The sequence below is a fragment of the Folsomia candida genome, unplaced genomic scaffold (genome assembly GCF_002217175.1).
Source record: "Folsomia candida strain VU population unplaced genomic scaffold, ASM221717v1 Fcan01_Sc023, whole genome shotgun sequence".
Classification (NCBI taxonomy): domain Eukaryota; kingdom Metazoa; phylum Arthropoda; class Collembola; order Entomobryomorpha; family Isotomidae; genus Folsomia; species Folsomia candida.
Genome location: NW_019091215.1, coordinates 2099430 through 2122238, shown reverse-complemented (window position 1 = coordinate 2122238; position 22809 = coordinate 2099430). Strand labels below are relative to the sequence as shown.

Below are 22809 nucleotides of genomic sequence, written 5' to 3'. Positions count from 1 at the left end.
TCCAAGCCTTTGATTAGTTCGACATGAGGTAATTTTGACACTAATTCTCTATACGCTTCTTGTTCCTCTGTGAAGCATATTACAACCGTATCTGGTGCTGGAGTTACAATCTTATTTGAATTTAGCAACAAGGATTTTAAAAATTGTGTCTTGCCTGATTGCGTAATTCCCGAAATACTCATAGAAAAAGGATGTAACAACTGAAATGTATTACCGTGGTCAATTTCCATTGTTATGCTTAAAGGATCTTTTTCTGAAATGAACTGTCACGACTGAGATTCCTTTGGTGAAATGGATTTCTTCTCCATATTCATTGCATAGCAATATTTCGATGGTGTCGAATTCCAACTTACTGATTGGTAAATAATATGGACGAAACGTTTGCGTTACGGTTTGACCCTCACTACCTGTGATATCCACGATTCGTAATAGAGGAACTAGACTGTCACCAACAATTTGAGGTTGTACAAAATCACAATAGACGAACATATGGTACATACTCCCGAAACAATCAGGTGGATTTGTAGCAGTATTTTTTCCAGTAAATTTTATTATATCGGGAAAACCCAGACAATTTGACAATAAGGACGATAGTTGAATTTCACTGTGTTCAGCGTTTACCGATACACGATTTACCTCAGAATCGTAGTTGAAAGTGGTAATCTGCTTCCCGCTTTCGACTTGAAGTGCTTTATTTAATTCTGTACATAATGTAACTATGGATGAATAATTTAGATTCGGTAATACATAGGTATCTCGCCAGTGCGGTTCTAAAACCCCAGTAAAAATTTCACGCTCGCTAACAAGGGTACGAAAACGAATTAGTCTATCGCTATCTCGCAAAAACGTTTTCATTGAGTGATTATATGTTAATTCTGTTAGAGCAACTTCGTATTCGTCAGGTAAAAATTGAAAACGTTTCGGTAATTTTACCTTAAAGGAAGAAATTCTGTTATCTGGAAAGTAAAGAGGGCTAACGTTTGAGGGTAGGAATAAATAGAAGGACATTTTGTCGAGAGTTCAGAGTTCCATAAAACTTTAAACTATTAATGAAGACATTTTGAGGATATGTCCTCATATTTATATCGTTGCTCGTAGCTTACAGATATATTGTGTCGAATCGTCGCTTATGAAAAGATCATAATTGTAGTGTACTAACTAAGGCGCAAAATGAAACGTCTGCACATATTTGATCATTCCGAATATCATAAGGCTCTACACGAACAAATTGGAAATGGAATCCCGGTATTTAACGGCTATCGACAGAAGGGTGGTGGTTTAGGAGGTATATTAGGATATATAGGTCGATATGCGCTGCCTCTTTTAAATAAATATATTCTTCCGCATGCTAAAAATGCTCTTATTAACACTATTTCTGATGTGACGAGCGGTGTACCTCTAAAGAGCTCAATTAAATCAAACGCAACGAGTTTGTTAAATAACGTTGGTAATCATATAGCTGGTCGTCAAGCGGGAGGCAACATGGTAAGAACAAAGCGAGTAAAATCTAGTTCCATAAGTTCATTACCGCTTAGGTCGCCGGCAAAGAAACATTGCTCGGTTGTTAGATCGAAACAAACCAAGGGTTATAATAAGAAAAGAAATAATAAAATCAAGAAAATATCTAAAACTAAGACATCAAATAGAGCCAAGCCAAGAAGCAGAAGTGATATTTTTGGATAATGGCGATGATTAATAAATAAGTCCATCAATTCGCGGGCAAGCCGATCTTTTCAGTTTGCCTGCGACCGATACCACCTTCGAATCGAGCTTTTTCGCCGAATATAAACCAGTGGTTAATATTCAGGATAGCGACGCTAAGATAGAATTCAGAATTGTAGGAAATTCTTCACAGTACTTAGATTTATTCGATCATTTTTGCTATTTCCGTGTAAAAATAATCTGCGGGGACGGAAAAGATCTACCTGCCGATGCTGACGTTAGTACAGCAAATTTGTTCATGCATTCACTCTTTACGAATTGTGATGTTAGTATCAATCAACAATTGGTGTCTACGAGTAATAATTGTTACATGTACAAGGCATATATGGAAACTCTATTGACGTTTGGAAGGGACTACATTAATTCTCAGGGAACTTGTCCCCTATTTATCTTAGATACCGAGGAAGGAAAACTGGATAAAGCAAACACTGGATATGAGGGAAGAAAAAAATATATCGCATCCTCGAGCCCTCTCGAGCTAATTGATAAATTAAAATTTGATTTGTCCTATCAACAACGTTATATATTAAATGACACCACTGTAAACATTAGCTTAACACGGGCCACAGAACTGTTCTCATTACTTTACCCAGGACCAAAAAGTGGGGATCCTGATCTGAACCCAAAGATAAAATTTTTGGATGCAAGTTTATTTGTGAGAAAACATGTCCTTTATCCTAGTATCGTCCTCTCTCATCAAAAACTCTTAGATAGTGGCCACAGTGCCAGATATCCTTTTAAAAAATCTGATGTAAAATTCTTTTCAATTCCGAAATCGAGTCAATCCTTCATTGAAGAAAATGTTTTCATGAGCACTGTTCCGTCCAGAATTATATTGTGTCTCGTCCCTAGTTCGGGTTTTATTGGCGATTATAAAATTAATCCTTTTGTGTTTAAGAATTATAAAATTAATTTTATTTCCTTGTCGGTAAATAATGTACCAATCCCAATTAGAGGTTTAAATCTCGATTTCGATAATAATGCGTATTTACTACCGTATTATATGCTATTTTGTTCGCTTGGAATTGCCGGACAAGATCAAGGATTAACATTTGACCGGAAGAAGTTTGCTGAAATGTTTACATTTTTTGCTTTCGAGATAAACCATAGTGCGGATTCGACGTTACATTTAGAAAAAACTGGGTCAGTACGAGTAGAAATAAAATTCGCCTCAGCAGTTCCAGAAGCAGTTAATTGCTTAGTATACTCTGAGCATCAACGTGTTCTCGAAATAGATAAGTTTCGACAAATCAGCGTCCAGTAATGGATTCATATCAACTAAGATATGCCCTGCTTTGTTCCATCGAGGGTTTTACGGCTGTGTGTGCAATAGATCAGTTAAAATTAATCAAAGAAGACTCTTTCTCAGTTATCTGTAATAATCAAACATCCACCGAACCTGGAATGCACTGGGTTTGCTTCAGGAAAAGTAAAGGTACCGACCTTGTTGAATATTTCGATAGCTTTGCATTGCCAATAAATATGTACCCCAAACGTATGTTGTCGTTCTGTCGTGAACATGGTAAAAGTATAAAGTATTCTCAAATCCAATATCAGTCGAATTTTAGCGATGCATGTGGTGATTATTGCTTAAATTTCTTAATTAAAAGATCTATGGCATACAGCTACGATAAATGAATTTTCAGAAACACAACTCACCAGTAATGATAACCTTGTAAAGCAATTTGTGGCGATAAACTTTAAATTCCCTTCATTTTCTAATTGTGAGCAAGTTTGTCAGAAAGAGTGCATGAAACGTGGGATTGACTTAAACGGTGTGTGTACTCAAACCAGTAAACATGGCACGAAAATATTTAGTAGGCTAAAAGTTCACTAACAATGTCTTTCGAAAAGTTAAATGAAATTTATTTCGATCCTGCGAACCCCGGAAGTTTCGGTGGTCCGGAACGACTCTCTAAAGTTGCTCATATTTCATTGCAGAAGGCGAAAGAGTTTTTGCAAGGCCACCAAACATATACAAGGAATAAGTACGTTCGTCACAAATTTCCAAGACGCAAGATTGTTGTACCGTCAATTGACTATTTATGGCAAGGTGATTTGATTACTGTTACGAAATTTAGCAGAAAAAATAAGGGTATAAAATTCTTACTAACCGTAATCGACGTATTAAGCCGTTATGCATTTGTTAGACCGTTGTCAAATAAAACCTGCTCCGTCGTAGCAAAAGCATTTCAAGATATTTTAGACACCAGTGGTCGTAAATGTAAATATCTTCAAACGGACCGAGGTCTTGAGTTTAGAGGTGCAGCCTTTCTCAAAATATTAGATATGAATAAAATAAACTTGATCAGAGATCACTAGTTGTCGCACATATTATTGGCACTGCTACCTGGCAAGGTAGAAGTCACCCTTGGACCTTGCAATACCCACCAAACCAGACTAAGCTCACTCACGGTGTGGGGAGTGGTTATTCAAAAGTGTGGTTGACCATATAGGGCCCGATGATTTTTTTAGAATTTCAGTTCATATACTTTCACTAGATACTATTAATAACCTGTATGCCAAATTTTAGCTTGATCGAACGATGTCCAAAATCGGTATGGGTCACCCCATAAGGTCCGTTCAGATTAATTTGTTTTCCAATTTTACTTCATATTTATTCATTACGACCAATTAGCAACCTATTTACCAAATTTCAGCTCTTTATGACTATTTTGAAATTTTAATGTATTTGACCCCAACAACCTACCGGCCAAACAGTGGACCGATTTTCGCTCATCTTCGAACCTGATTCCTAACTTTGTCCAATATACATGTCGTAAAAATTTCAAGTCGATCGGTCAATGCGTTCTAAAGTCATCGCCCGAACACAGACAGACAGATTCAGATATGACTGTTCCATAAGCCTTGACTGGAACTAAAAAGCTGATGAGCCTCTCCACTTGAAACTGGGTTAATCTCGATGTGGGATTTGGCAAGATCATATTGCGGATTTTCTAATCTAACAAATGTAGATAAGGGATCAGTTCAGGGAAAATAACCCAATATTAAAATTAGAGTATTTGTTCATATACGCGTTTCCAGGATTGTGCCGTGTACAATTAAGTAATATTGTGATTATGTAACTATTTTAATCTGGTAATTAGTGGTAAGGTGAATTGGAACTTGTCATCATCGATCAGTTATGGCAAATCCATATATCACTGGGATAATTTACTGGAGTGCGTTGACGTATTCGTTGTATTGAAATTATCTATGTACGTATTTATCTAATCAACGCTTAGGCAAAAAACTCCAGGGTTTTACCTTTCTTTGTCAGTACGCAAAATAATCCCGCAAAATAATAATAATATTTTTTGTTACACAATTATTATTCATTAATGGAGCATATAGTAATTTGTGAGTGACTTTATTTTGGATAAATTTGGCAATTGCTAAGGTTATTTATGGTATGCTATAAATAAATGAATGCACATGAGAAATAAACAAAGTCCTAAATAAATCAAACCATTACAACATAAACGTGAACTCAACTATGTAGTACCAATTTAATTACTAACACAAACGCACGAAAAATTACACTGCAAATAAACTGGTGTCAATTCCGCGCGGTGTAGTCACATATAGACACCACGCGGTGTTAATACGGGCAATTAACACCGCGTGGTGTCTATATGTGACTACACCGCGCGGAATTGACACCAGTTTATTTGCAGTGTATATAACCACATTAATATATTACATAGAACTTTGCACATTATACAGAATTGTATTAAATTGTATAAAATATTATATAGAATTTTATGTTTATTAAATTTTCAAACAGTTTATGCGATTAATATTTTTGACATGCATATATACATGCATATACATATGACATGCATATTTTTTGGCATTTTTGACATTTTTGACAAAAAAAAACACTGTACAACTGTACTGTTCTGTACAACTTACTGCAGTACCGTAACAACCGTGGTATATAGTGGTATGGAATACCAGGCCCGGGGCCCGCAGGGGCCCGGGCCGGATCGAGAGCTATACACTAGATATAATTGACCTGACCACGGTAGAATTTTAAATTCTTCAAATAAGTTTAAAGACATTTTAAAAGTTTGTTAAAAATAATCTTTATAATTTTTATAATACGACTATAGTAGAGTTAAAAAACTAATTTTCATAATTTAGTGTATGTGTTGTATTTTTTAGATTTTTCTGTGTTTTAGGTCTACGTATAAATGTGTACTTACTTTCTTGATTACCGTCGAGATCAAACATGTGTGTACTTTTTATTATATATAACATACAAATTTAGAGTCTGTGTTCTAACTCTTATAGGCCACAACAATTTCAAAATATGCATTTTTAAATGTTTTCATATTTCTAGATGACCAGACATTAATAAATATATCGTATATCATGTATTTGGAAAATATTTGCTTCTTCAATATATTTTTTCACAAAGTGAAATATTTTGTGAATGTGAATTTAAACGAAATGTTATACAATTTTTTTGTTGAAAAATTTGCCATGAAAAATCCAGGGAATTTAATTGAAAATGCTAATTGTGCGAAAATTTGTATTTTAGTTTTTCGTAGATATAGCCGTAGTTATTTTAGGACTTTTTCTAAAATATTAAATTCTTATATCAGCAATTTTCTTAAAAATATATCCGGATTCTATTGATGTATTACGTATTTTTATTTTTGGAATCCTATAATATAGAATTCTCTGTCTTAGCCACAAATCAGTGTATCTGGGTACCCCTAGCATTTTACGCGAACTCATTATTTAAACAATGGTGGCATTTATTTCCCATCTATCCATACTTGGTAATCGCAAAGAATAACAAGTAATCCCAATTGTTTGCGATGAGTGATAAAACACCCGGTGCTTATAAGCACCTATGCGGCAACGATAAGCGTAAGAAGAAGTTAAAAGAAGATGAAGATTCAGCGAAACTGGCGGAAAAGTCTGCAAAATTTTTCAAAAATTTCAAGGCAAGGGTCTTATTTCGTAACAAAATTATTCACGATCAGCTGTGATTATTAATTCACATGATTGATGCAAACTCATTTTATTTACATAGAATGCTGGTGACACAGGATTGGAAGCTGTAGATGAACGCGGAATTCGAACGGATGATAATTCCCAATTTCAACGACAAAAATTGGATCTAAGTAATCCTTAACACAATATATTTACATATGTAATCCATAAATTAATGAGTGCATCTATGTAGCTCGAAAAATAATGCTTCATAATAATTGTGTTATGTAGATCAACCTAGCACGAGCACATTCGTCCCAATTTATAATACTTCCGATGGTTACGAAATCCGTGCGGAAAATCACGAAGTAGTTAACTTCACACAACATTCCGAAGGTATAATTATATAATTTGTGCCTCAGGATCGACTTGCATTATTTGAAAATAATTTTGTTTCTATTATTTTTAAAGTGAGCACTCAATTGGAATCTGGCGGCCCAACAATCCCGGAAAATGACTCCAATCAAGTCAACCCTAAAGCAGAGGACGGAAATTTCCACGCCGATGCACAAACAGCTGGTGGGAACTAATTAATTTTATTGTTTTTTTAGTCATTATTAAACATCTGCTGACCCTTAATTCCAAACCATTACTAATTTAGATCAGGATATAATTCTTGACGACCCAGCTTTATGGCCTACGCCAATAAATTCTGCTTCTCGCCGGTATTTGGTTACGAAAGGACCAGTCGCCGTAATAAATGATTTATATCCGAAGAGGGATGGTGAATCTTTCGATGCCCGTTATTTTCAAATGAGTCATAACGGAATTTACCACCGAAGAGAATGGTTACTCTACAGTCGAAGCCAAAATAGTCTGTTTTGCTTCCCATGTTCTATTTTTGGCACACAAACAATGCACCGGTCCCCTTTTCAATTATCAGCGTCAAACAAGACCGGATACACAGACTTTCACCACAAGGGAAGATCCATCCTCAGCCATGAAGGGACACAGCAACACTTCTCGTCAACAGCGTCATGGAAATCGTTCCAGAAGAATATGAAGAGTTCGACATTGATAGATGCTATGACCGAAAAGCAATTGAAATCTGAAATCTCGTTTTGGAAGCAAGTACTTAAAGGAATACTGAGCGCAATTATTTTCCTGGCGAAAAATAATCTGGCCTTGCGAGGATCGTCAACGAATGTTTTGGACCATAATTGTGGCAATTTCTTATCATTGATTAAACTGCTTGGTAATTACTACCCTCCACTCACGATGCATTTGGAAAGGCTTAAGAAGAATAGCACTTCATACCTATCCCCAAAAATACAAAATGAGTTCATCACTCAATGCGGAAACTGGGTTCGCGAGACTATTCTGGAGGAAATTCGAAATGCTAAATATTTTTCGATTATCATCGACTCGACTCCTGATTCATCCCGACAAGAGCAAATTACCGAAGTAATTAGGATTGTGAAGTGTTCTAAAAAAGAATGCGTAGTCAAGGAGTACTTCATTGACTTCATCGCGTCGGAGGAAAAGACCGGAAATGGATTGTCAACCGTGGTAGTGCAAAAGCTGGAGAAAGATAAGCTCGACATCAAAAATTGCAGAGGACAAGGGTATGATAATGGAGCCAACATGGCGGGAGCATACAAAGGTGTTCAAAGTTGGATTTCAAAAATTTCTCCCAAGGCTCAATTTATTCCATGTGCAGCGCATTCGCTCAATTTGGTAGGAGTTAATGCGGTCGAACGTGTTCTTCAAGCAAAATTGTCACTTGGTCAAATTCAAACCATTTTCATATTTTTCCACGCCTCAACCCAACGCTGGAAGTTACTGAATACAAAATTGAATTGTAACCTCAAAGGACATAGCACAACCAGATGGTCATCCAGGGCTGAATCGGTCCAGGCCTTATCGACCCAGTATTGGAATGTCGTGGAAGCCCTTGTTGAGATAACTACAAGTGATACCTTTAACTCTGATTCTGTAGCCGGAGCAGATTCAATCCTTAACATCATGTTGACATTTAGATTTCTATTGTCACTTAAGATTTGGCATCAGATTTTGCACCATATTAATATTTGCAACCTCACTCTACAAAAAGGAACAAACAATTTGGATCTGGCCTCCAAGAAATTAGAAGCTCTTCTCTCTTGGCTGAAGGAATTTCGATTAAGTGGGTTTGAAGAATGCCTATCCGACTCATGCACACTCGCCAAACAATATGACATTGACACAACTACTGGATTTATGGATAAACGGAAAACCAGAGGAATTAAGCGAAAACGATTAGAAGAATTATCCGAGGATGCCGCCAAGGAACTTACCAACTTCGAAAGATTTAAATTAGAATTTTTTAACGAATTAATGGACAATTTAATCTCCGAGATTGGTTCCCGATTTGGTCAGTTGCGGTCTTGTAACCAAGACTTTGGATTCCTTTGGGGAGTTGGACTTGCAGCCGGCAGTAATGACAGCTTTAAACAACGTATAAACGACCTGTGTGAAAAATATGAAGGGGACTTCGACCAAATCAAATTTATCAATGAAATGAATTATGTGAAGCATCAGATATCTTCACTACTACCGAATGGAAGAGATATTTATGACACCTGCCCAGTTGAAGTACTTGAGATCATTTACGAACACGATTTACAATCATGCTTTCCGAATGTGGCCTGCGCCCTTCAAATTTTTCTCACGCTTCCGGTGACTGTTTCACATGGTGAGAGATCATTCTCCAAATTAAAAATTATTAAGAATTATCTCCGTTCATCTATGGGCCAAGAGAGGTTGTCAAGTTTATCTATTCTTTCAATTGAGCACACGATTACAGATACTATTTCCTTTGATGAAATGATATGGGTATTCGCAAATGCAAAATGTAGAAGGGTTCCGTTGGAATAATTTATAATATGTAAATAATGTTTCATTTTGACTGAGTAATTTATAAGAAACAGTGCACCTATTTTAGCATTCACCAAAACGTTTTGCATCCGGCTCACATGACTCTTTAAATAAAATCCTAATATATAAATAATTATATATTACTTTGTTCACCAAATTTTACAAAAATCTTAGTTGAAAAATATTCATACATACATGTGTTCAAGAATATAGTCAATAAAACCTCGAAACTAACTAAATAAAATTGCTAAATTCTTTTATTGAGAGTGGTCATTATTTCCTCGTATCATTATTATTACAAATCCTTACTTTGACCCTTAGATCCTGCATAGAAGTATTCTTTGCACCGTCACTTAACGTCGAGAGATTTTGTAGGCGTCATTAGATCTTGTCGTCGAAAATCGCGTTGTTAGGCCTAAGATATTTACGAACCTTGATCGCATGTTTTGTTCATAAAATATTTTACGAAGGGTGCTACAAAATAATAAATATCCTCATTGTGAATGATACCGAAATACAGTGCCAATTTCGTTCCCATATGTTAATCAGGCTTATTTAATTCGTCCATTAGGCCTAATTTCTACTCGTCATTTTAGCGCCATTTTAATTTTACTCAAACGATCAACTCAATTTATACATTTTCCGTGTCATTTTGCTTTCACGATTAAAATTAACCCCATGCCAACAGCAAAATGATTGCAATTTATAGTTGCGTTCATTTCATTTTGATTATTAATTATGCCCAGTCTTTGGGAAGTTTCAGTCTGAAACTTCCCATTTCCATGACCTGTATCTCAATGTTAGGACTCTAGTGATTTGCACTTATCTTCGCTCCACCCATGGTAAAAATTTCAAAGAAAATACTTAGCAGAATCAATAATTATAGCTGAATTTGTTTCGAGCGCGGGCCGAAAATTCGGTTTACCGCATTAAATCAACACCCTGTAGTATTCACCTAAAATTGCAGTATATATTAGTTTAAACAGCAACTATGCTATTTTTTCATAGCACTTTAGACTGCAAGGGCCCGGGGCCGGGACGGATACCAGGCCTACGAATTTTGCGGTACGGCTCTGACTTACTGTACAGTCCGGTTTACCATACATGGACGGATATTAATACTAGGAGGATGGAGAGGGCGCTCGCTTCGAGCACACGTCACTTCTTTTCTCTCAATTTTTAATATTTTTTAAAACTAAAGTTTTTAACAATTGTGACCAGTAGGGACCCCCCACTATTTCAAGTCCCCCCCACCTAGACCCGCTGCGGGTAGTTATAGTGTTTTGTGGGGGTGGTTTTGCCCCGGGAGGGTGTTTTTCTGCGTTTCTGTCTGCCCATTCGCCCAACGTGTAGCAGTTCACCCCGGCAAATCCATAGCAACGGGACCCGTTGTCAGGGGCCGTTATTTGGCGAGCGGTTGACCGGGGAAGACTTCTGGGAGGATTTCCCACGACCTGATCGTGAAGGGGAGTGGTCCCTGCGCCCCCGGGAGTGGCGCGGAGTTTGAGTGTCCGCTTGTTGTGGGGCTGGCCACTCTCTTGCGTTTTATACGCCTTAATCAGGCGAGATAATTTTTTTTTAATTTTAATTTTTCCATTGCTGGCCTAATTTGGTTTGGATTTTGTTTGGGTGGGTCCACGTTGGACTCCTCGTCGCCCAAATTTCAGCCCCCCCTTCAATATTAAGAAGATTTCCCCACAATGGACGGCGGTGAAGAACTTTCGCCCACTTCACCGCCGCATGAAGAACTGAACTCCTCCCTCTTCGGAAAACTTCGTCGCGTCGGAAGTGCATGGTTGGGAGGGGGTGGTGCCACGGTTCCCCCTCCAGCCGAAGATGTCAACGCGTCACTCCTGACATCCACCACCGCCCGCAAAAGGGGAAGACCCCCGAAGACTCCCACCACACCCATCGCACCCAACTTCCCCCCAGAATCACTCCCTCAGGGCGATGAAGAGCCCGGTCCATCCACGCTTGACCCGTCCCGACTCGCCGTTAAGGCCCCTCGCCCCCCAAGAAAGTCCGTTTCGCCCTCGTCTAGGGCTGACGCCACGGCGGATGCCACTAATTGCCTTCTGGAGAGGATCAGGGTGTCGGACAACCCATCCTCCTCCATCCTCAAGGCCACCCTAATGCAACGCTACACATCCTACTGCGCGGAGAAGGGGACGGAGCCCCTTATCGACGCCTCAATTGGGAAGGAGGTTAGGAAGTGCTTCCCCGACGCCATCACAAAACGCCAAGTAGGGCGACACTCATGGTGGGGCATCGCGTTTGTGGAAGACGCACTACAGCAGCAACAACACTCCCAACAGCAACAACACCATGCGGCAAGATTCCGCGAAGACCTGGCTGCCCTCCACACCTCCGTCCCCACTCTTCGTCGTGTCCCTGAAGGAGCGCGCTTGACCGTGGCGCAGGCCCTCACTAAGACGGTGCAAGAGGTCACCACGACCAATTCAGAGGAGGCATGGGAGGCACTGCTACTCTTCCCTTACCATGTCCTCCAGGTCCCACGCAAGACTGATAAGGTGGTCAATTTGACCAAATGGGTCAAAGACCTCGCCCACAGATGGACCACGGCCAGGAAGTCGACCATGCCTGCACCAAGGGTACCACGCCCACCCGTCTCCACGGAACAACAACAGCAACAACGAGCGAAGAAAGTGGAGGCCAAGCTGTCAGATGGGGATGTGCAGGGAGCCATCCGCCTCCTCACTTCTGACGACGTCATCGCTCCCAAAAATGAAGAGACCTTGTCAGCCCTCCTCCTCAAGCATCCCCCCCACCCGGAACCCGCCAATTTTCCGGATCCTCCCAACAAGGTGAACCCCCCTGCCCCCATTGAAGACGACCAACTCCTCACCGCAATCGCCTCATTCCCCCCAGGAAAGGCCGGAGGGTTGGATGGGATGCGACCCCAAATACTGAAAGATTTATTCTCCCCCACCCTTGGGCAAGGGGGGGAGTTAATCAAGGCCACCAAGGCCCTTCTTGGACTAATGCTCAGGGGGAAGTCCCCACAGAAATCTGCCCCATATTTTATGGCGCCTCCTTAACCGCCCTACTAAAGAAGACGGGGGGAATTCGTCCGGTTGCTGTGAGCAACGTATGGCGCCGACTATTGGCGAAGATCGTCGCCAACCGCATCACCCCCAACCTCAGGGAATATCTGGCTCCTCATCAACTGGGCGTTGGGGTCAAAGGGGGTTCAGAAGCGGGGGCGCATGCGGCGCGAATTTTCTTCAACGCGTCCCACCAGACCCCCCAGGCGTTCCTGAAAATGGATTTCAGGAACGCCTTCAATGAAATACGAAGAGACGTCCTCCTCAACATCATCAAGGAGAAATACCCTGAGTACTTCCCCTTCATCTCTCAGTGCCACTCCCCATCCACACTGTTCTATGGGACGACCCCCATCCCCTCCCTCCGAGGTTGCCAACAAGGGGACCCCCTCGGACCCGCCTTCTTCTCACTCGTGGTCCACCCCATCCTCCAAGCCATTACAACCACGCTCAACATGTGGTACCTGGACGACGCCACGGTAGCAGATTGACCCGCCAAAGTCCTGGAGGCATTGGCCACCGTGGTGAAGATGGGCGAAGAAGTCGGACTTCACCTAAACACCGCAAAATGTGAAGTTGGGTTCATGGGGGCGTCACCATTGGAAGGGGCAGAACTCTGGGCGGCCTTCGAGAGAGCCGCACCCGGCATTCAGGCAATCCTCCCCGAGACTGCAACACTTCTGGGGAGCCCCCTCACTGACGAAGCAATCGTGACAGTGTTGGGGAAGAAGACGGAGGACCTCGCCACCATGTCCTCCCGCCTACGCGACCTAACCTCCCACTCCGCGTTTTACCTCCTGCATCCATATCCACCCCCCGACTCATATATTTTCTGCGTTGCGCCCCATCCTGGACGAAGAAGGACCTCCTCCAGGAGTACGACGACATCCTCAAGAGCGCCCTCGAATCAACTCTCAATTGCCACCTTTCCCCCGATGCATGGATCCAGTCCTCACTTCCGGTGAAGATGGGAAGCCTAGGAGTGAGACATGCTGTGGACACGGCGATGCCTTGTTTTATCGCGTCGTGCCACAGCACCTCACAACTAGTGTCATCCCTCATTCCGGAAGATGTCATCACCGCCGACATTACCTTGGAGGATGCGGAGCGGGAATGGGCTACTTTGGCGGACGGGGCTGAGAAACCCTCCGAAACTCTGCTGGGGTCCCAATCTGCGTGGGAATGCCCCCTTCAACTCCTTACCATCCAAAAACTGCGGGAACGAGCGACGGAGCCCGAGGACAAGGCCCGCCTACTCGCCGCCATTCAACCGCACACGGGGGCGTGGCTCAATACTCTGCCATCCCCTCAACTCGGAACCCACCTACCTCAGATCGGCCGAAGTCCCTTGCATCAAGGAGCCGCCCGGCTGCGCAAGAGCCGACGGCAAGAAGCCGGACGGATTGACCATGGTCCCCTGGTCACGTGGAAGATCCCTGGTCTGGGACTTTACGTGCGCTGAAACGTTTGCCCCCTCCTACCTCCCAGCAACAAGTATTCGGCCGGGATCCGCCGCCGAGACGGCCCACAACGCCAAGATTCGGAAGTACGCCTTCCTCCAGGACCGCTTTCTCTTCGTCCCCGTCGCCATGGAGACCACCGGGGTGTGGGCCAAGGAGGGGCTCCACCTCGTCGAAGCCATCGGCGAGAGGATCGCCTCAACTACTGGGGAAGGACGGGCCAAGTCCTTCCTCATTCAACGGATCAGCGTCGCAGTACAGCGAGGGAATATCGCCGCCATCCTTGGAACACTTCCCCCAGGGAAGGAACTGGAGGAAGTGTTCAATTTATAAAAATTTTTGTCAGGTTAGGGATCATTTTATGACACCCCGGAGGGGTGAGCTTTTTTTTAGATGTATTTTGGTGTGAATTTCTACGATTTTTTTTACGATTATTGATACGGATTTAGTAGGTTGCCATGGACACGATTTAATTTAAACTATTATTTGAACTCTGCGAACAATACTTTACTATGGAAAATAACAATGAATCCAATATATTAATACTCTATTTTTTCTATGTAGGGTTGTATTTTTACTGTCCACATTACTATCCAGTCCCATTAATTATGTTTCTGCCATATGATAACCAACATATGTACGGACGCTTACCAACTTCTCCAACTATATTTAATTTTCCCGCCATGTGCAAATCACTTTCTCCGCTTTCACTTCCGTTGCGCACAGATTACTTTCACTTCCGTTGCGCACAGATTACTTTCACTTCCGTTACCAACACACATTCTGAATTATAATATAGACTAGCTATTAAGCCCAGATAACGCTGGTCAAGTGATTGTTTCTATGTAGTGTTGGAGTTTTTTTGTACAACCTACTGTACCGTGTGCTGTACACGCACAGAAAGTAGTACAGTAATATTTATCTCTATGTTGCTGCCCTTTTTTTGTCCAACTTACCGTACAGTCCCGTTAACCAGACATGGACGGTTTGTAAATCACTTTCTGTTTGCACTTCCAGCAGAGCAGGCGGAGCTAACTACGCTTCGCCACCAAACACGTCCAACTTCCGTCACGGACAAGCTAACTGCAGTTACCCACGGACATTCCAAATTATAATATAGATTTTCCCGCCATATGCAAATCACTTTCTCCGCTTTCACTTCCGTTACCAACACACATTCGGAATTATAATATAGATAATTGATACAATCCATTCAACTGATCGTTACTGAGTAACGTTGGATATTGCAAGCCGGAAAAATCGCTTTAAGAACTACAAAATACAGACCATTCTATTGTAACCTGGTTGAAATTGAAGTAAGAATATTGGCACGGGTAGATGAGATTAAATGTCTTATATGATTAAAAATTAGATAATTAAATAGGCCGTGTAATATCATTTATCTCAGCACGTCAAGTTGATCACGACCACACCGATAATAGGCGTGGTTCTCAACGATTATAACAATTTTTTGCTACCACCTCAAATCGCATATCATTTTTCTCGGCAAGTCAAGTGGGCGTGGTTGTCGTCGATATTATTTTTTTTAATTGAAGCAGTTTAATTTATGGAAACTACTCATTCAATCAACGTTAGCTATTTACATAAGCTGCTTTAATATGTTTTGTGTGATTTTGTCACCAACTTGTTATCAGGATGTATGAGCATATCACGAACACAGATAAGTGTATTGACAAAGTATTTTGTTAATTTTAGATTGCAAGCCAGAAATATACACTTGGACTAAATTGACGCCTATGTATGCATTTAAAAACACGTTAATTTAATTACTTAATCAATCACTCTTAATAAATCACTCTCGATCACAATCCTATTCAACTACTTATCTCAAATTATTGCAAAATCCCTTGGACTTGAACATATCGATGTGTACCCAAGGTGGACTCAAATTACAGCCAGTCTTCCATTCTCGACTAAAGGCAACGTTTAGAGAGGTTGCTGGATAAATGTGAAGCTGTTCATGTACTCCATAATTTTCGTTTTGTTGGTCGGACCTTGCTTAGCGGTTGGGAAAGAGGGTAATTTAAAAATTAAAATACGATCGAATTATACTAAATAATAATTACGTTGCAATATTATTTAATCACTATTTTGTTAAACCTAATTAAAACATTAATTAAGGTAGTCAATTATTTTTTCTTTCAAAATTCATTCATTGTCTTTATTCGTCCAGTCGAGGAATCGAAGCACGGTGCCCTTGAAAATATTTCAAGTGCTCAACAGTAATTAGTTGTAATCTCAGTAATTTCATATTTTAAGAAGACCATTCCGACTCTTTCGAAGCGTTACGATTCGTTCAAGCAATTCAACGCCAAGTTCCCTCCGAGTGGTTGGAAACTCCCACACATTGGCGAAATTTGGCAAAAGAGGCCATCCTATCAAAAGAACGACAAGGCCCACTTGAAGCGGTGGCAAAAAATGGGATTTTCTTTATCGGCGATGGTATGGGAATAACTTCAGTGTCTGCCGCTAGGGTTTTTAAGGGACAGAGAGATGACGGGGCAAGATTCGGGGAGGAATCGTCCCTCCACATGGAGACATTTCCTTACTCTGGACTCTCAAAGGTTTGAATAACTCATAACTATCCGAGCTTTTCACTATCTCATTGTACCCCACCATTTTTTTAGACGTACTGTTTGGATACTCAAGTGGCAGACAGTTCATGCTCCGCGACCGCGTACTTATGCGGGATTAAGGCTCGATTTGCCACGGCAGGGTTGACACCGGGGGTCGTATTTGCGGATTGTCGAGGCCAAAATAATACCGACTTTCATGTCACATCTATAGTCGAATGGGCTCAAGTAATAAATAAATTAGATCAAATAAATGGGTCGTTAAAACGTTTACCAAAGTCATACCCTTTCAGAGGGAAGGGAAATCCACCGGGGTCGTCACATCCGGTCGTGTCACAGCCATTCCTGGCGCCGCCAACTGGGCTGGCATTGCGCGACGAAGTTGGGAAACTGACGCAGATGTTGCAGAATGGGGCATGAATCCTGAAGTTTGTCCGGATATTGGGATCCAGTTATTGAGAAAGGAAGCTGGACAGAGGCTAAACGTACTGCTAGGCGGTGGTCGGCATAGATTAACGCCAGTGGAGAAAATCGACCAAGAAACAAATTCACCTGGCAAGAGGACAGATGGAAGAAACATTGCGGAAGAATGGCTCATCATGAAGTCAGGGCAAACAGGGACGGCGAGATATATTACAGGACGAGATGAACTGTTGGAATTAAATCTGTCAGAGGTTGATCATCTGCTGGGCTCGTTTGCTATGTCCGAACTACCTTGGAGTGACGAACTGGAGAGAAATAATGACCCCACGATGGCGGAAATGGTAGAAGTTGCAATTAAAATATTAAGCAAAAATCCGAAAGGGTTTTTCCTTTTTGTCCATGGTAAGTCTAGGCATATTAATCAACATTTTTATTTCCAAATTTTTAACCCTTGATCCTTAAAAAAATTAAAATCAAATTGAACTTGGATAGATCCATAATTTTAATCGTATATCACGGTCGGGTTAAGATAAGTAGTCCGATTTTTAATCAGAAGACAAAATCCATTAATTAGCAAGCATTTTTGTTCTTAAAAATTACAATTGAATGTGTAATATCTTAGATGAGTGATGAAGATTGATCAAATTTTCCACTATACAAATTGCCCAGTTTTGTGTAATTTGTAAAATTGCGAGTCTGGGCGTCGTTATTTCTTTGCGTTTTCACTTTTCTCAGGATTTCCCTAATCATCCATCACTATATTTCAAAGTAATTTTTATTTTCAGGCAGCAAGATTGATAGCGCACACCACTCCAATAGACCAGGTCGCGCGATGCGGGAAATTGTAGAATTTGACAAATCCGTCAAAAAAGGTGATGATATGACGGACGATCTAGATACACTGATCGTCGTCAGTGCAGATCATTCCCACACGATGGGATATTCAGGCTACAACGTGAGGGGCAATCCCATCCTACGTCACTCCATTATTCCTGCGGACGATGGGTTTGTCTTCTCCACACTGAATTACGCTAATGGTCCAGGCCCCGCGTGGATAAATCCGGACACGGGGCTCAGGCACAACGTTCTTTTGGATAACACAACTCATCCCAACTACGAACTACCGGTTCCAGTCCCGCTATTTTCCGAAGCACATGCGTCAGAGGACGTCCCAATTTTTGCAAAAGGACCGTATGCTCATTACTTTGCGGGGGTGCAGGAACAAAGCTCGATACCGCATTTGATGGCGTGGGTTTTTTTAACTTCAATTAATCTATTTAATTAGTTTTTTTTTCAAGATTACTAAATCTTTCATAATGTCCTATTTGAATAATGATTTTTATTGTTATCAAATAATTCGCAGGTATGCGCTATGTGTGGGGGATGGTTTAAAAAATAGGTATTGCCTTCCTGGCGACGAGACCACTACGGAGGATTCGGACCCAATTTCCGACACCACAACTTTTCCTACAACGCCATCTTCTGCGTCAACTTATGGTTTGGTTTATTGTCTTGTTTTATTAACAGTATGCCCTATTTTCCATGGACGCGGATACAGCGTGAAATAGCTCATTGTATTTGCTCGTATTTAATCATATGGTCATAGTCGGATAACAACATTTAATACAAATTGGAAATTTATGGCGTGGGCAGGTAGAGTTTGTACTGAGAATTCATGTTAAGTGAGATAAATGTATGTCAAATTAGGGAGCCAGGCGCATATGTTACTTTGAAAGATATAAAATCGTCCCAATTCATTGTAAAATGTGGGTAACCAGGAAAAAAGTTGCTAGAACATACATTGTGTCCTAAAAAACGGTTCCCTCACTACAAAAGTTATCTGTACTAATTTAGTGAAATGAGTCATCTAGCGGGAATTGTGAGACGGGGCGCCAAAATTTTTAAAATTGAGATACATTATCTGAAAGAGAAATTTATTGGCGTTCCAACATTATATTGTCAGTCATGGTTCACACTTAAAAAAACTCGGTTGATTGAAAGAAGTTGACAGAAAGAGATATGGAGTTTCATAAAAATTGAGGGAACAGCGATTAAAAAATTATGTGAAACTTTTTTAAATAAGAAGGTATTTCGAAAACAAGTGTATTCTTACATAACAAAGTACAATGATTCCGAAAATGTAACTTTCAAAAAGCCAGGTTGTCGTCCAACAAAGCTGTGAACGGTTAGAGTTAGAAATCCAATATTTTTTTTCAAAACTCGTTCATCTACAAAAAATTCTGCTGCTGCAGAAAACGTGAACATTTCTAGAAAATATCAGAACAAAATTAAAGTAAAGAACGTCCGGGAATGAATGGGAATGGTCTGAAAATGTGGTCATAAAATCACAATGAGTTATCGGAATTTTAAACTTTTTGCATATGTATAATATCAAATACGTACCTACATAATTTAATTAATAGCTAAGGCCGCCACCCCCCCGGTGGCGACTAGTTCGATTTTCTTGCGAAGATTTTTCATTAAATTTTTTCCCGAAGTTTTTGCCACTTCCGAGGTGATTTTCTTCCATCGTCCTTTGAATTTTCGAAAGGTGTCAGGCACATCTTGAAGCCGGGAGTATACTGACTTAGAACGTGCATAGAATTTTTCGATTGGGCGGAGTTGGGGTACATTAGGTGGGTTGATATCGTTTGGTACGAAATCAATATTTTTCTTTCTGAGGTACTCGGTCACTTTCTTTGCATAGTGACAAGTGGCGAGGTCAGGCCAAAACAAAACTTTATCATTTTTGTGAAACCTATTAATAAATGCTTCCAATCCAGCTTTGACACAATTTTTCAGATAAATATCTTGATTGATATTCCCTTCGAGAACTACCGGGTCTGATACATGTCCGTGACTGGAGATGCATTGCCAAATGCAATATTTCTTTGGAAATTTGTCTTTTTTTCGTACTTTTTCTTCATAAGCCACTTCAGAGGGATCCGAGCTATGAAAAAAATGACGCCCTGGAAGATTTGAAGGGTCAACCGGAACATACGTTTCGTCATCCAGGATCACTACTTTTCCACGCATTTTCTTCAACAATTTTTGACATCAATCCTTGATCCGACTTTCTTGTACGGGCTTGTAATTTGGTGCAGGTTTTTTGGTATTTGCTTTGATTCCTAGTTTATGGACCTTAATTTCCCCCACGTAGCTTTTGGAAATTTTGACTTTCCTGGCAGCTACAGCTACTGACGTTGATGGCTTGGTTTTGAAAATTTTTTCAATTCTATTTTTCACTCGAGTGGTCGCTAGCTTCGCCGGACGACCAGCTGGCTTCTTGAATTGCACATTTTCGGAATCCTTGAACTTTTTTATGTAGGAATACACATTTGAACTTGGAATTCCTTCCTGCTTAAAAAAGTTCCAGGTCACCTTGGAGTCTCGGTTGGCTGTCGTGTTGTAGAACTCCATCACTCGTTTTGCTAACAGCTCCCTTTCAAACAAGCTTCTTCTACCCTTATCCATTTTTGAAATTTAAGAGTGATATACCAAATTGACCCTAATGAAGTGGGCTTTCAGAAATTTAAATTATTATAGTTCGCGGGTTTATTTATTTGTCAATATACTCGCTAGAGCGCGCATTCCCATTCATTCCCGGACGTTCTTTATATGAATTGGGCATCAAACCTAGAACAGAAAAACCGTATCTAAATTATAAAACAACTCTATGATTTATTCCGAAATGACATAGGTGCACAACAAAAATTAATAAAAAAAACATACTTGCAATTTCGATATCAAGCTAATTTTTGCATTTATTATTGCATCATGCCTGGCTACGATACCTACTTAAATAATTAGCTTGATATTGAAATTGCAAGTATGTTTTTTTAGAAATTTTTGTTGTGCACTTATGTCATTTCGGAATAAATCATAGAGTTCACTTAAGTTGTTTCGGAATAAATCGTCGACTGCACTAATGTCATTTCAGAATTAGTACCGCGATATGTAATCGGTGCTCCTCTTATGCATTTGCCTTGTCATAAATAAATCAAACAGCCTTGCAAAAACTCACTACCAATAAATGCATATGTTCGAGATTTTAATTTTAGAATAGTTATAGTGCTTCATATTTTTATTCTGTATCTCTGTGTCATGGTTTTCAAACCAGTTTTGTAAACAGATATCCATTAACACTTGAATAAAGGTTGAAAGAAAGAAAGAACCACAAATTCTATAGGACTTTTTGAGTGTTACAGACTTTAGTACGAGTCTGGTACAAAAGTTTGCCTTGATTTTTGTACAACATAGGTAATGTTGTTCTTGAATTCGTAAAAATAGTAATTGTTCTGAGCATTGATGTGAAAAAATATGATTAGCCACCTGAATTTTGAATTTCCATCACTCAGTTGTCTCGCAGTGCCCCTAACTGAAATTGCACCACAACATTTTCTAACATTAAAGCCTTATGTGGTACAAAAATCTAGGCAAAACCTTGTAGTGTTGAGAGACACCAATAAAAGCTACCGGTCCAGGTTTAAGGCAGACTACATTAGGAAGCAGAGTCCAAAAAATGTCGTACTCCTTAGGCATAAGGTGGCTGTAATTTATTCATTTCTACATTGCAATACCATGTCTTACAAGCAGGGTTTCGCTCTGGTATTAACCACTGTCCAAAATGGCCGTCCAAAAGTGGTTTTAACCAGTTTTGGACACTTGAGCTTTGGTGTCCAAAATGTCCAAAATGTCCAAAAGTGTTCAAAATTGAAAATGGGGCAATATGAAACAAGTTTTTTTTTTATTGCTCAGTTTTTCGACAATCTGTTGACGTATATGTAATCTCCTAATCATTTCAAGCATTTTCATGTGTAATATGGCATACTTTTGACAATTTCAGAATTTCCCATAAGAACGCATGTTAAAAATTTTTTCTTCCAAATTGCATGGTATTACCCACCAAATTTCTTGAAATTTAACGTAGAATCCATATTTGTGCATATATTTGCCAAAAAACCGATAATAAAGAAGTTGTAGCAAGTTACCCCATTTCCCAGTGTAAAACCATTTTGGACATTTTGAACGTCCAAAATTATTTTGGACCTCCCAAACGAAACCCTGCTTACAAGGGGAGTATGAATGTTTTTCTACTTATGATATTGTCCTAAATGAGGGAGTATTTGCAATAGTGGACAACATGTTAAGGGATGACATTGGACAAAGCATGAAAGTCCTGGAGCAGGGTGGATTTCCAAATGTGTGGTATCCGTAGTTACTACATTTCTATAATTTGAGGGTAATGGCGATAGCGAGAGCACAGAACTTGTCGTCCCTGAAAGTGGCGTCGCCCTACATTTCAATTAACACGATGAAGCCTTTTTTCGACATTGTGGGAGAAACAATGATCATGGCTGGAATAATCTTGATATTATAGATCACGTCGGTTGACAAGGGAGCTTTGGGTCAATTGTGGAACTGTATTGGGGATGGTAACCCCATTTGTAAAGGATGGCTGCGTGGATTAACCAACTTGTTCCAGTATTTTGAATCTAACAAGATAACGGATAACAGACGCAGAAAATGTGTTACTAAAATAGTAATTGTAAACATGCATCTCATACTTAATAAATAACGGAACTACTCAAGGGTAAGCATATATTGTGTATGTTTGGTTAGACTTGTTCCTATTGGAATATTTTTATATAAAAAACAGATTGCCAGTTATTGATAAATATC

General features: G+C 40.1%; 2 protein-coding genes across 2 annotated transcripts; both read left to right on the top strand.

Annotated features, from left to right (window-relative positions):
• Positions 1-6551: 6551 nt before the first annotated feature.
• On the top strand, positions 6552-9585 carry LOC110858920 (zinc finger MYM-type protein 1). Its single transcript, XM_022107805.1, has 5 exons — positions 6552-6680; positions 6770-6860; positions 6961-7065; positions 7141-7248; positions 7331-9585. The coding sequence occupies exons 1-5, from the start codon at positions 6552-6554 to the stop codon at positions 9583-9585; spliced, it is 2688 nt and encodes an 895-aa protein (XP_021963497.1).
• A 6506-nt stretch (positions 9586-16091) lies between these two features.
• On the top strand, positions 16092-18526 carry LOC110858919 (membrane-bound alkaline phosphatase). The gene is made up of 6 exons (XM_035859015.1): positions 16092-16149; positions 16391-16695; positions 16759-16932; positions 16998-17529; positions 17913-18379; positions 18491-18526. The coding sequence occupies exons 1-6, from the start codon at positions 16092-16094 to the stop codon at positions 18524-18526; spliced, it is 1572 nt and encodes a 523-aa protein (XP_035714908.1).
• Positions 18527-22809: the final 4283 nt, after the last annotated feature.

Bases quoted from the DNA above. Each gene is read 5' to 3' on its own strand.
- LOC110858920 (XM_022107805.1), top strand. From the start codon at position 6,552: ATGAGTGATAAAACACCCGGTGCTTATAAGCACCTATGCGGCAACGAT. The intron at 7,066-7,140 runs GTATAATTATAT...TTATTTTTAAAG, and splicing joins CTTCACACAACATTCCGAAG to TGAGCACTCAATTGGAATCT. The intron at 7,249-7,330 runs GTGGGAACTAAT...TTACTAATTTAG, and splicing joins CGCCGATGCACAAACAGCTG to ATCAGGATATAATTCTTGAC.
- LOC110858919 (XM_035859015.1), top strand. From the start codon at position 16,092: ATGTACTCCATAATTTTCGTTTTGTTGGTCGGACCTTGCTTAGCGGTT. The intron at 16,150-16,390 runs GTAATTTAAAAA...TCATATTTTAAG, and splicing joins CTTAGCGGTTGGGAAAGAGG to AAGACCATTCCGACTCTTTC. The intron at 16,696-16,758 runs GTTTGAATAACT...CCATTTTTTTAG, and splicing joins CTTACTCTGGACTCTCAAAG to ACGTACTGTTTGGATACTCA.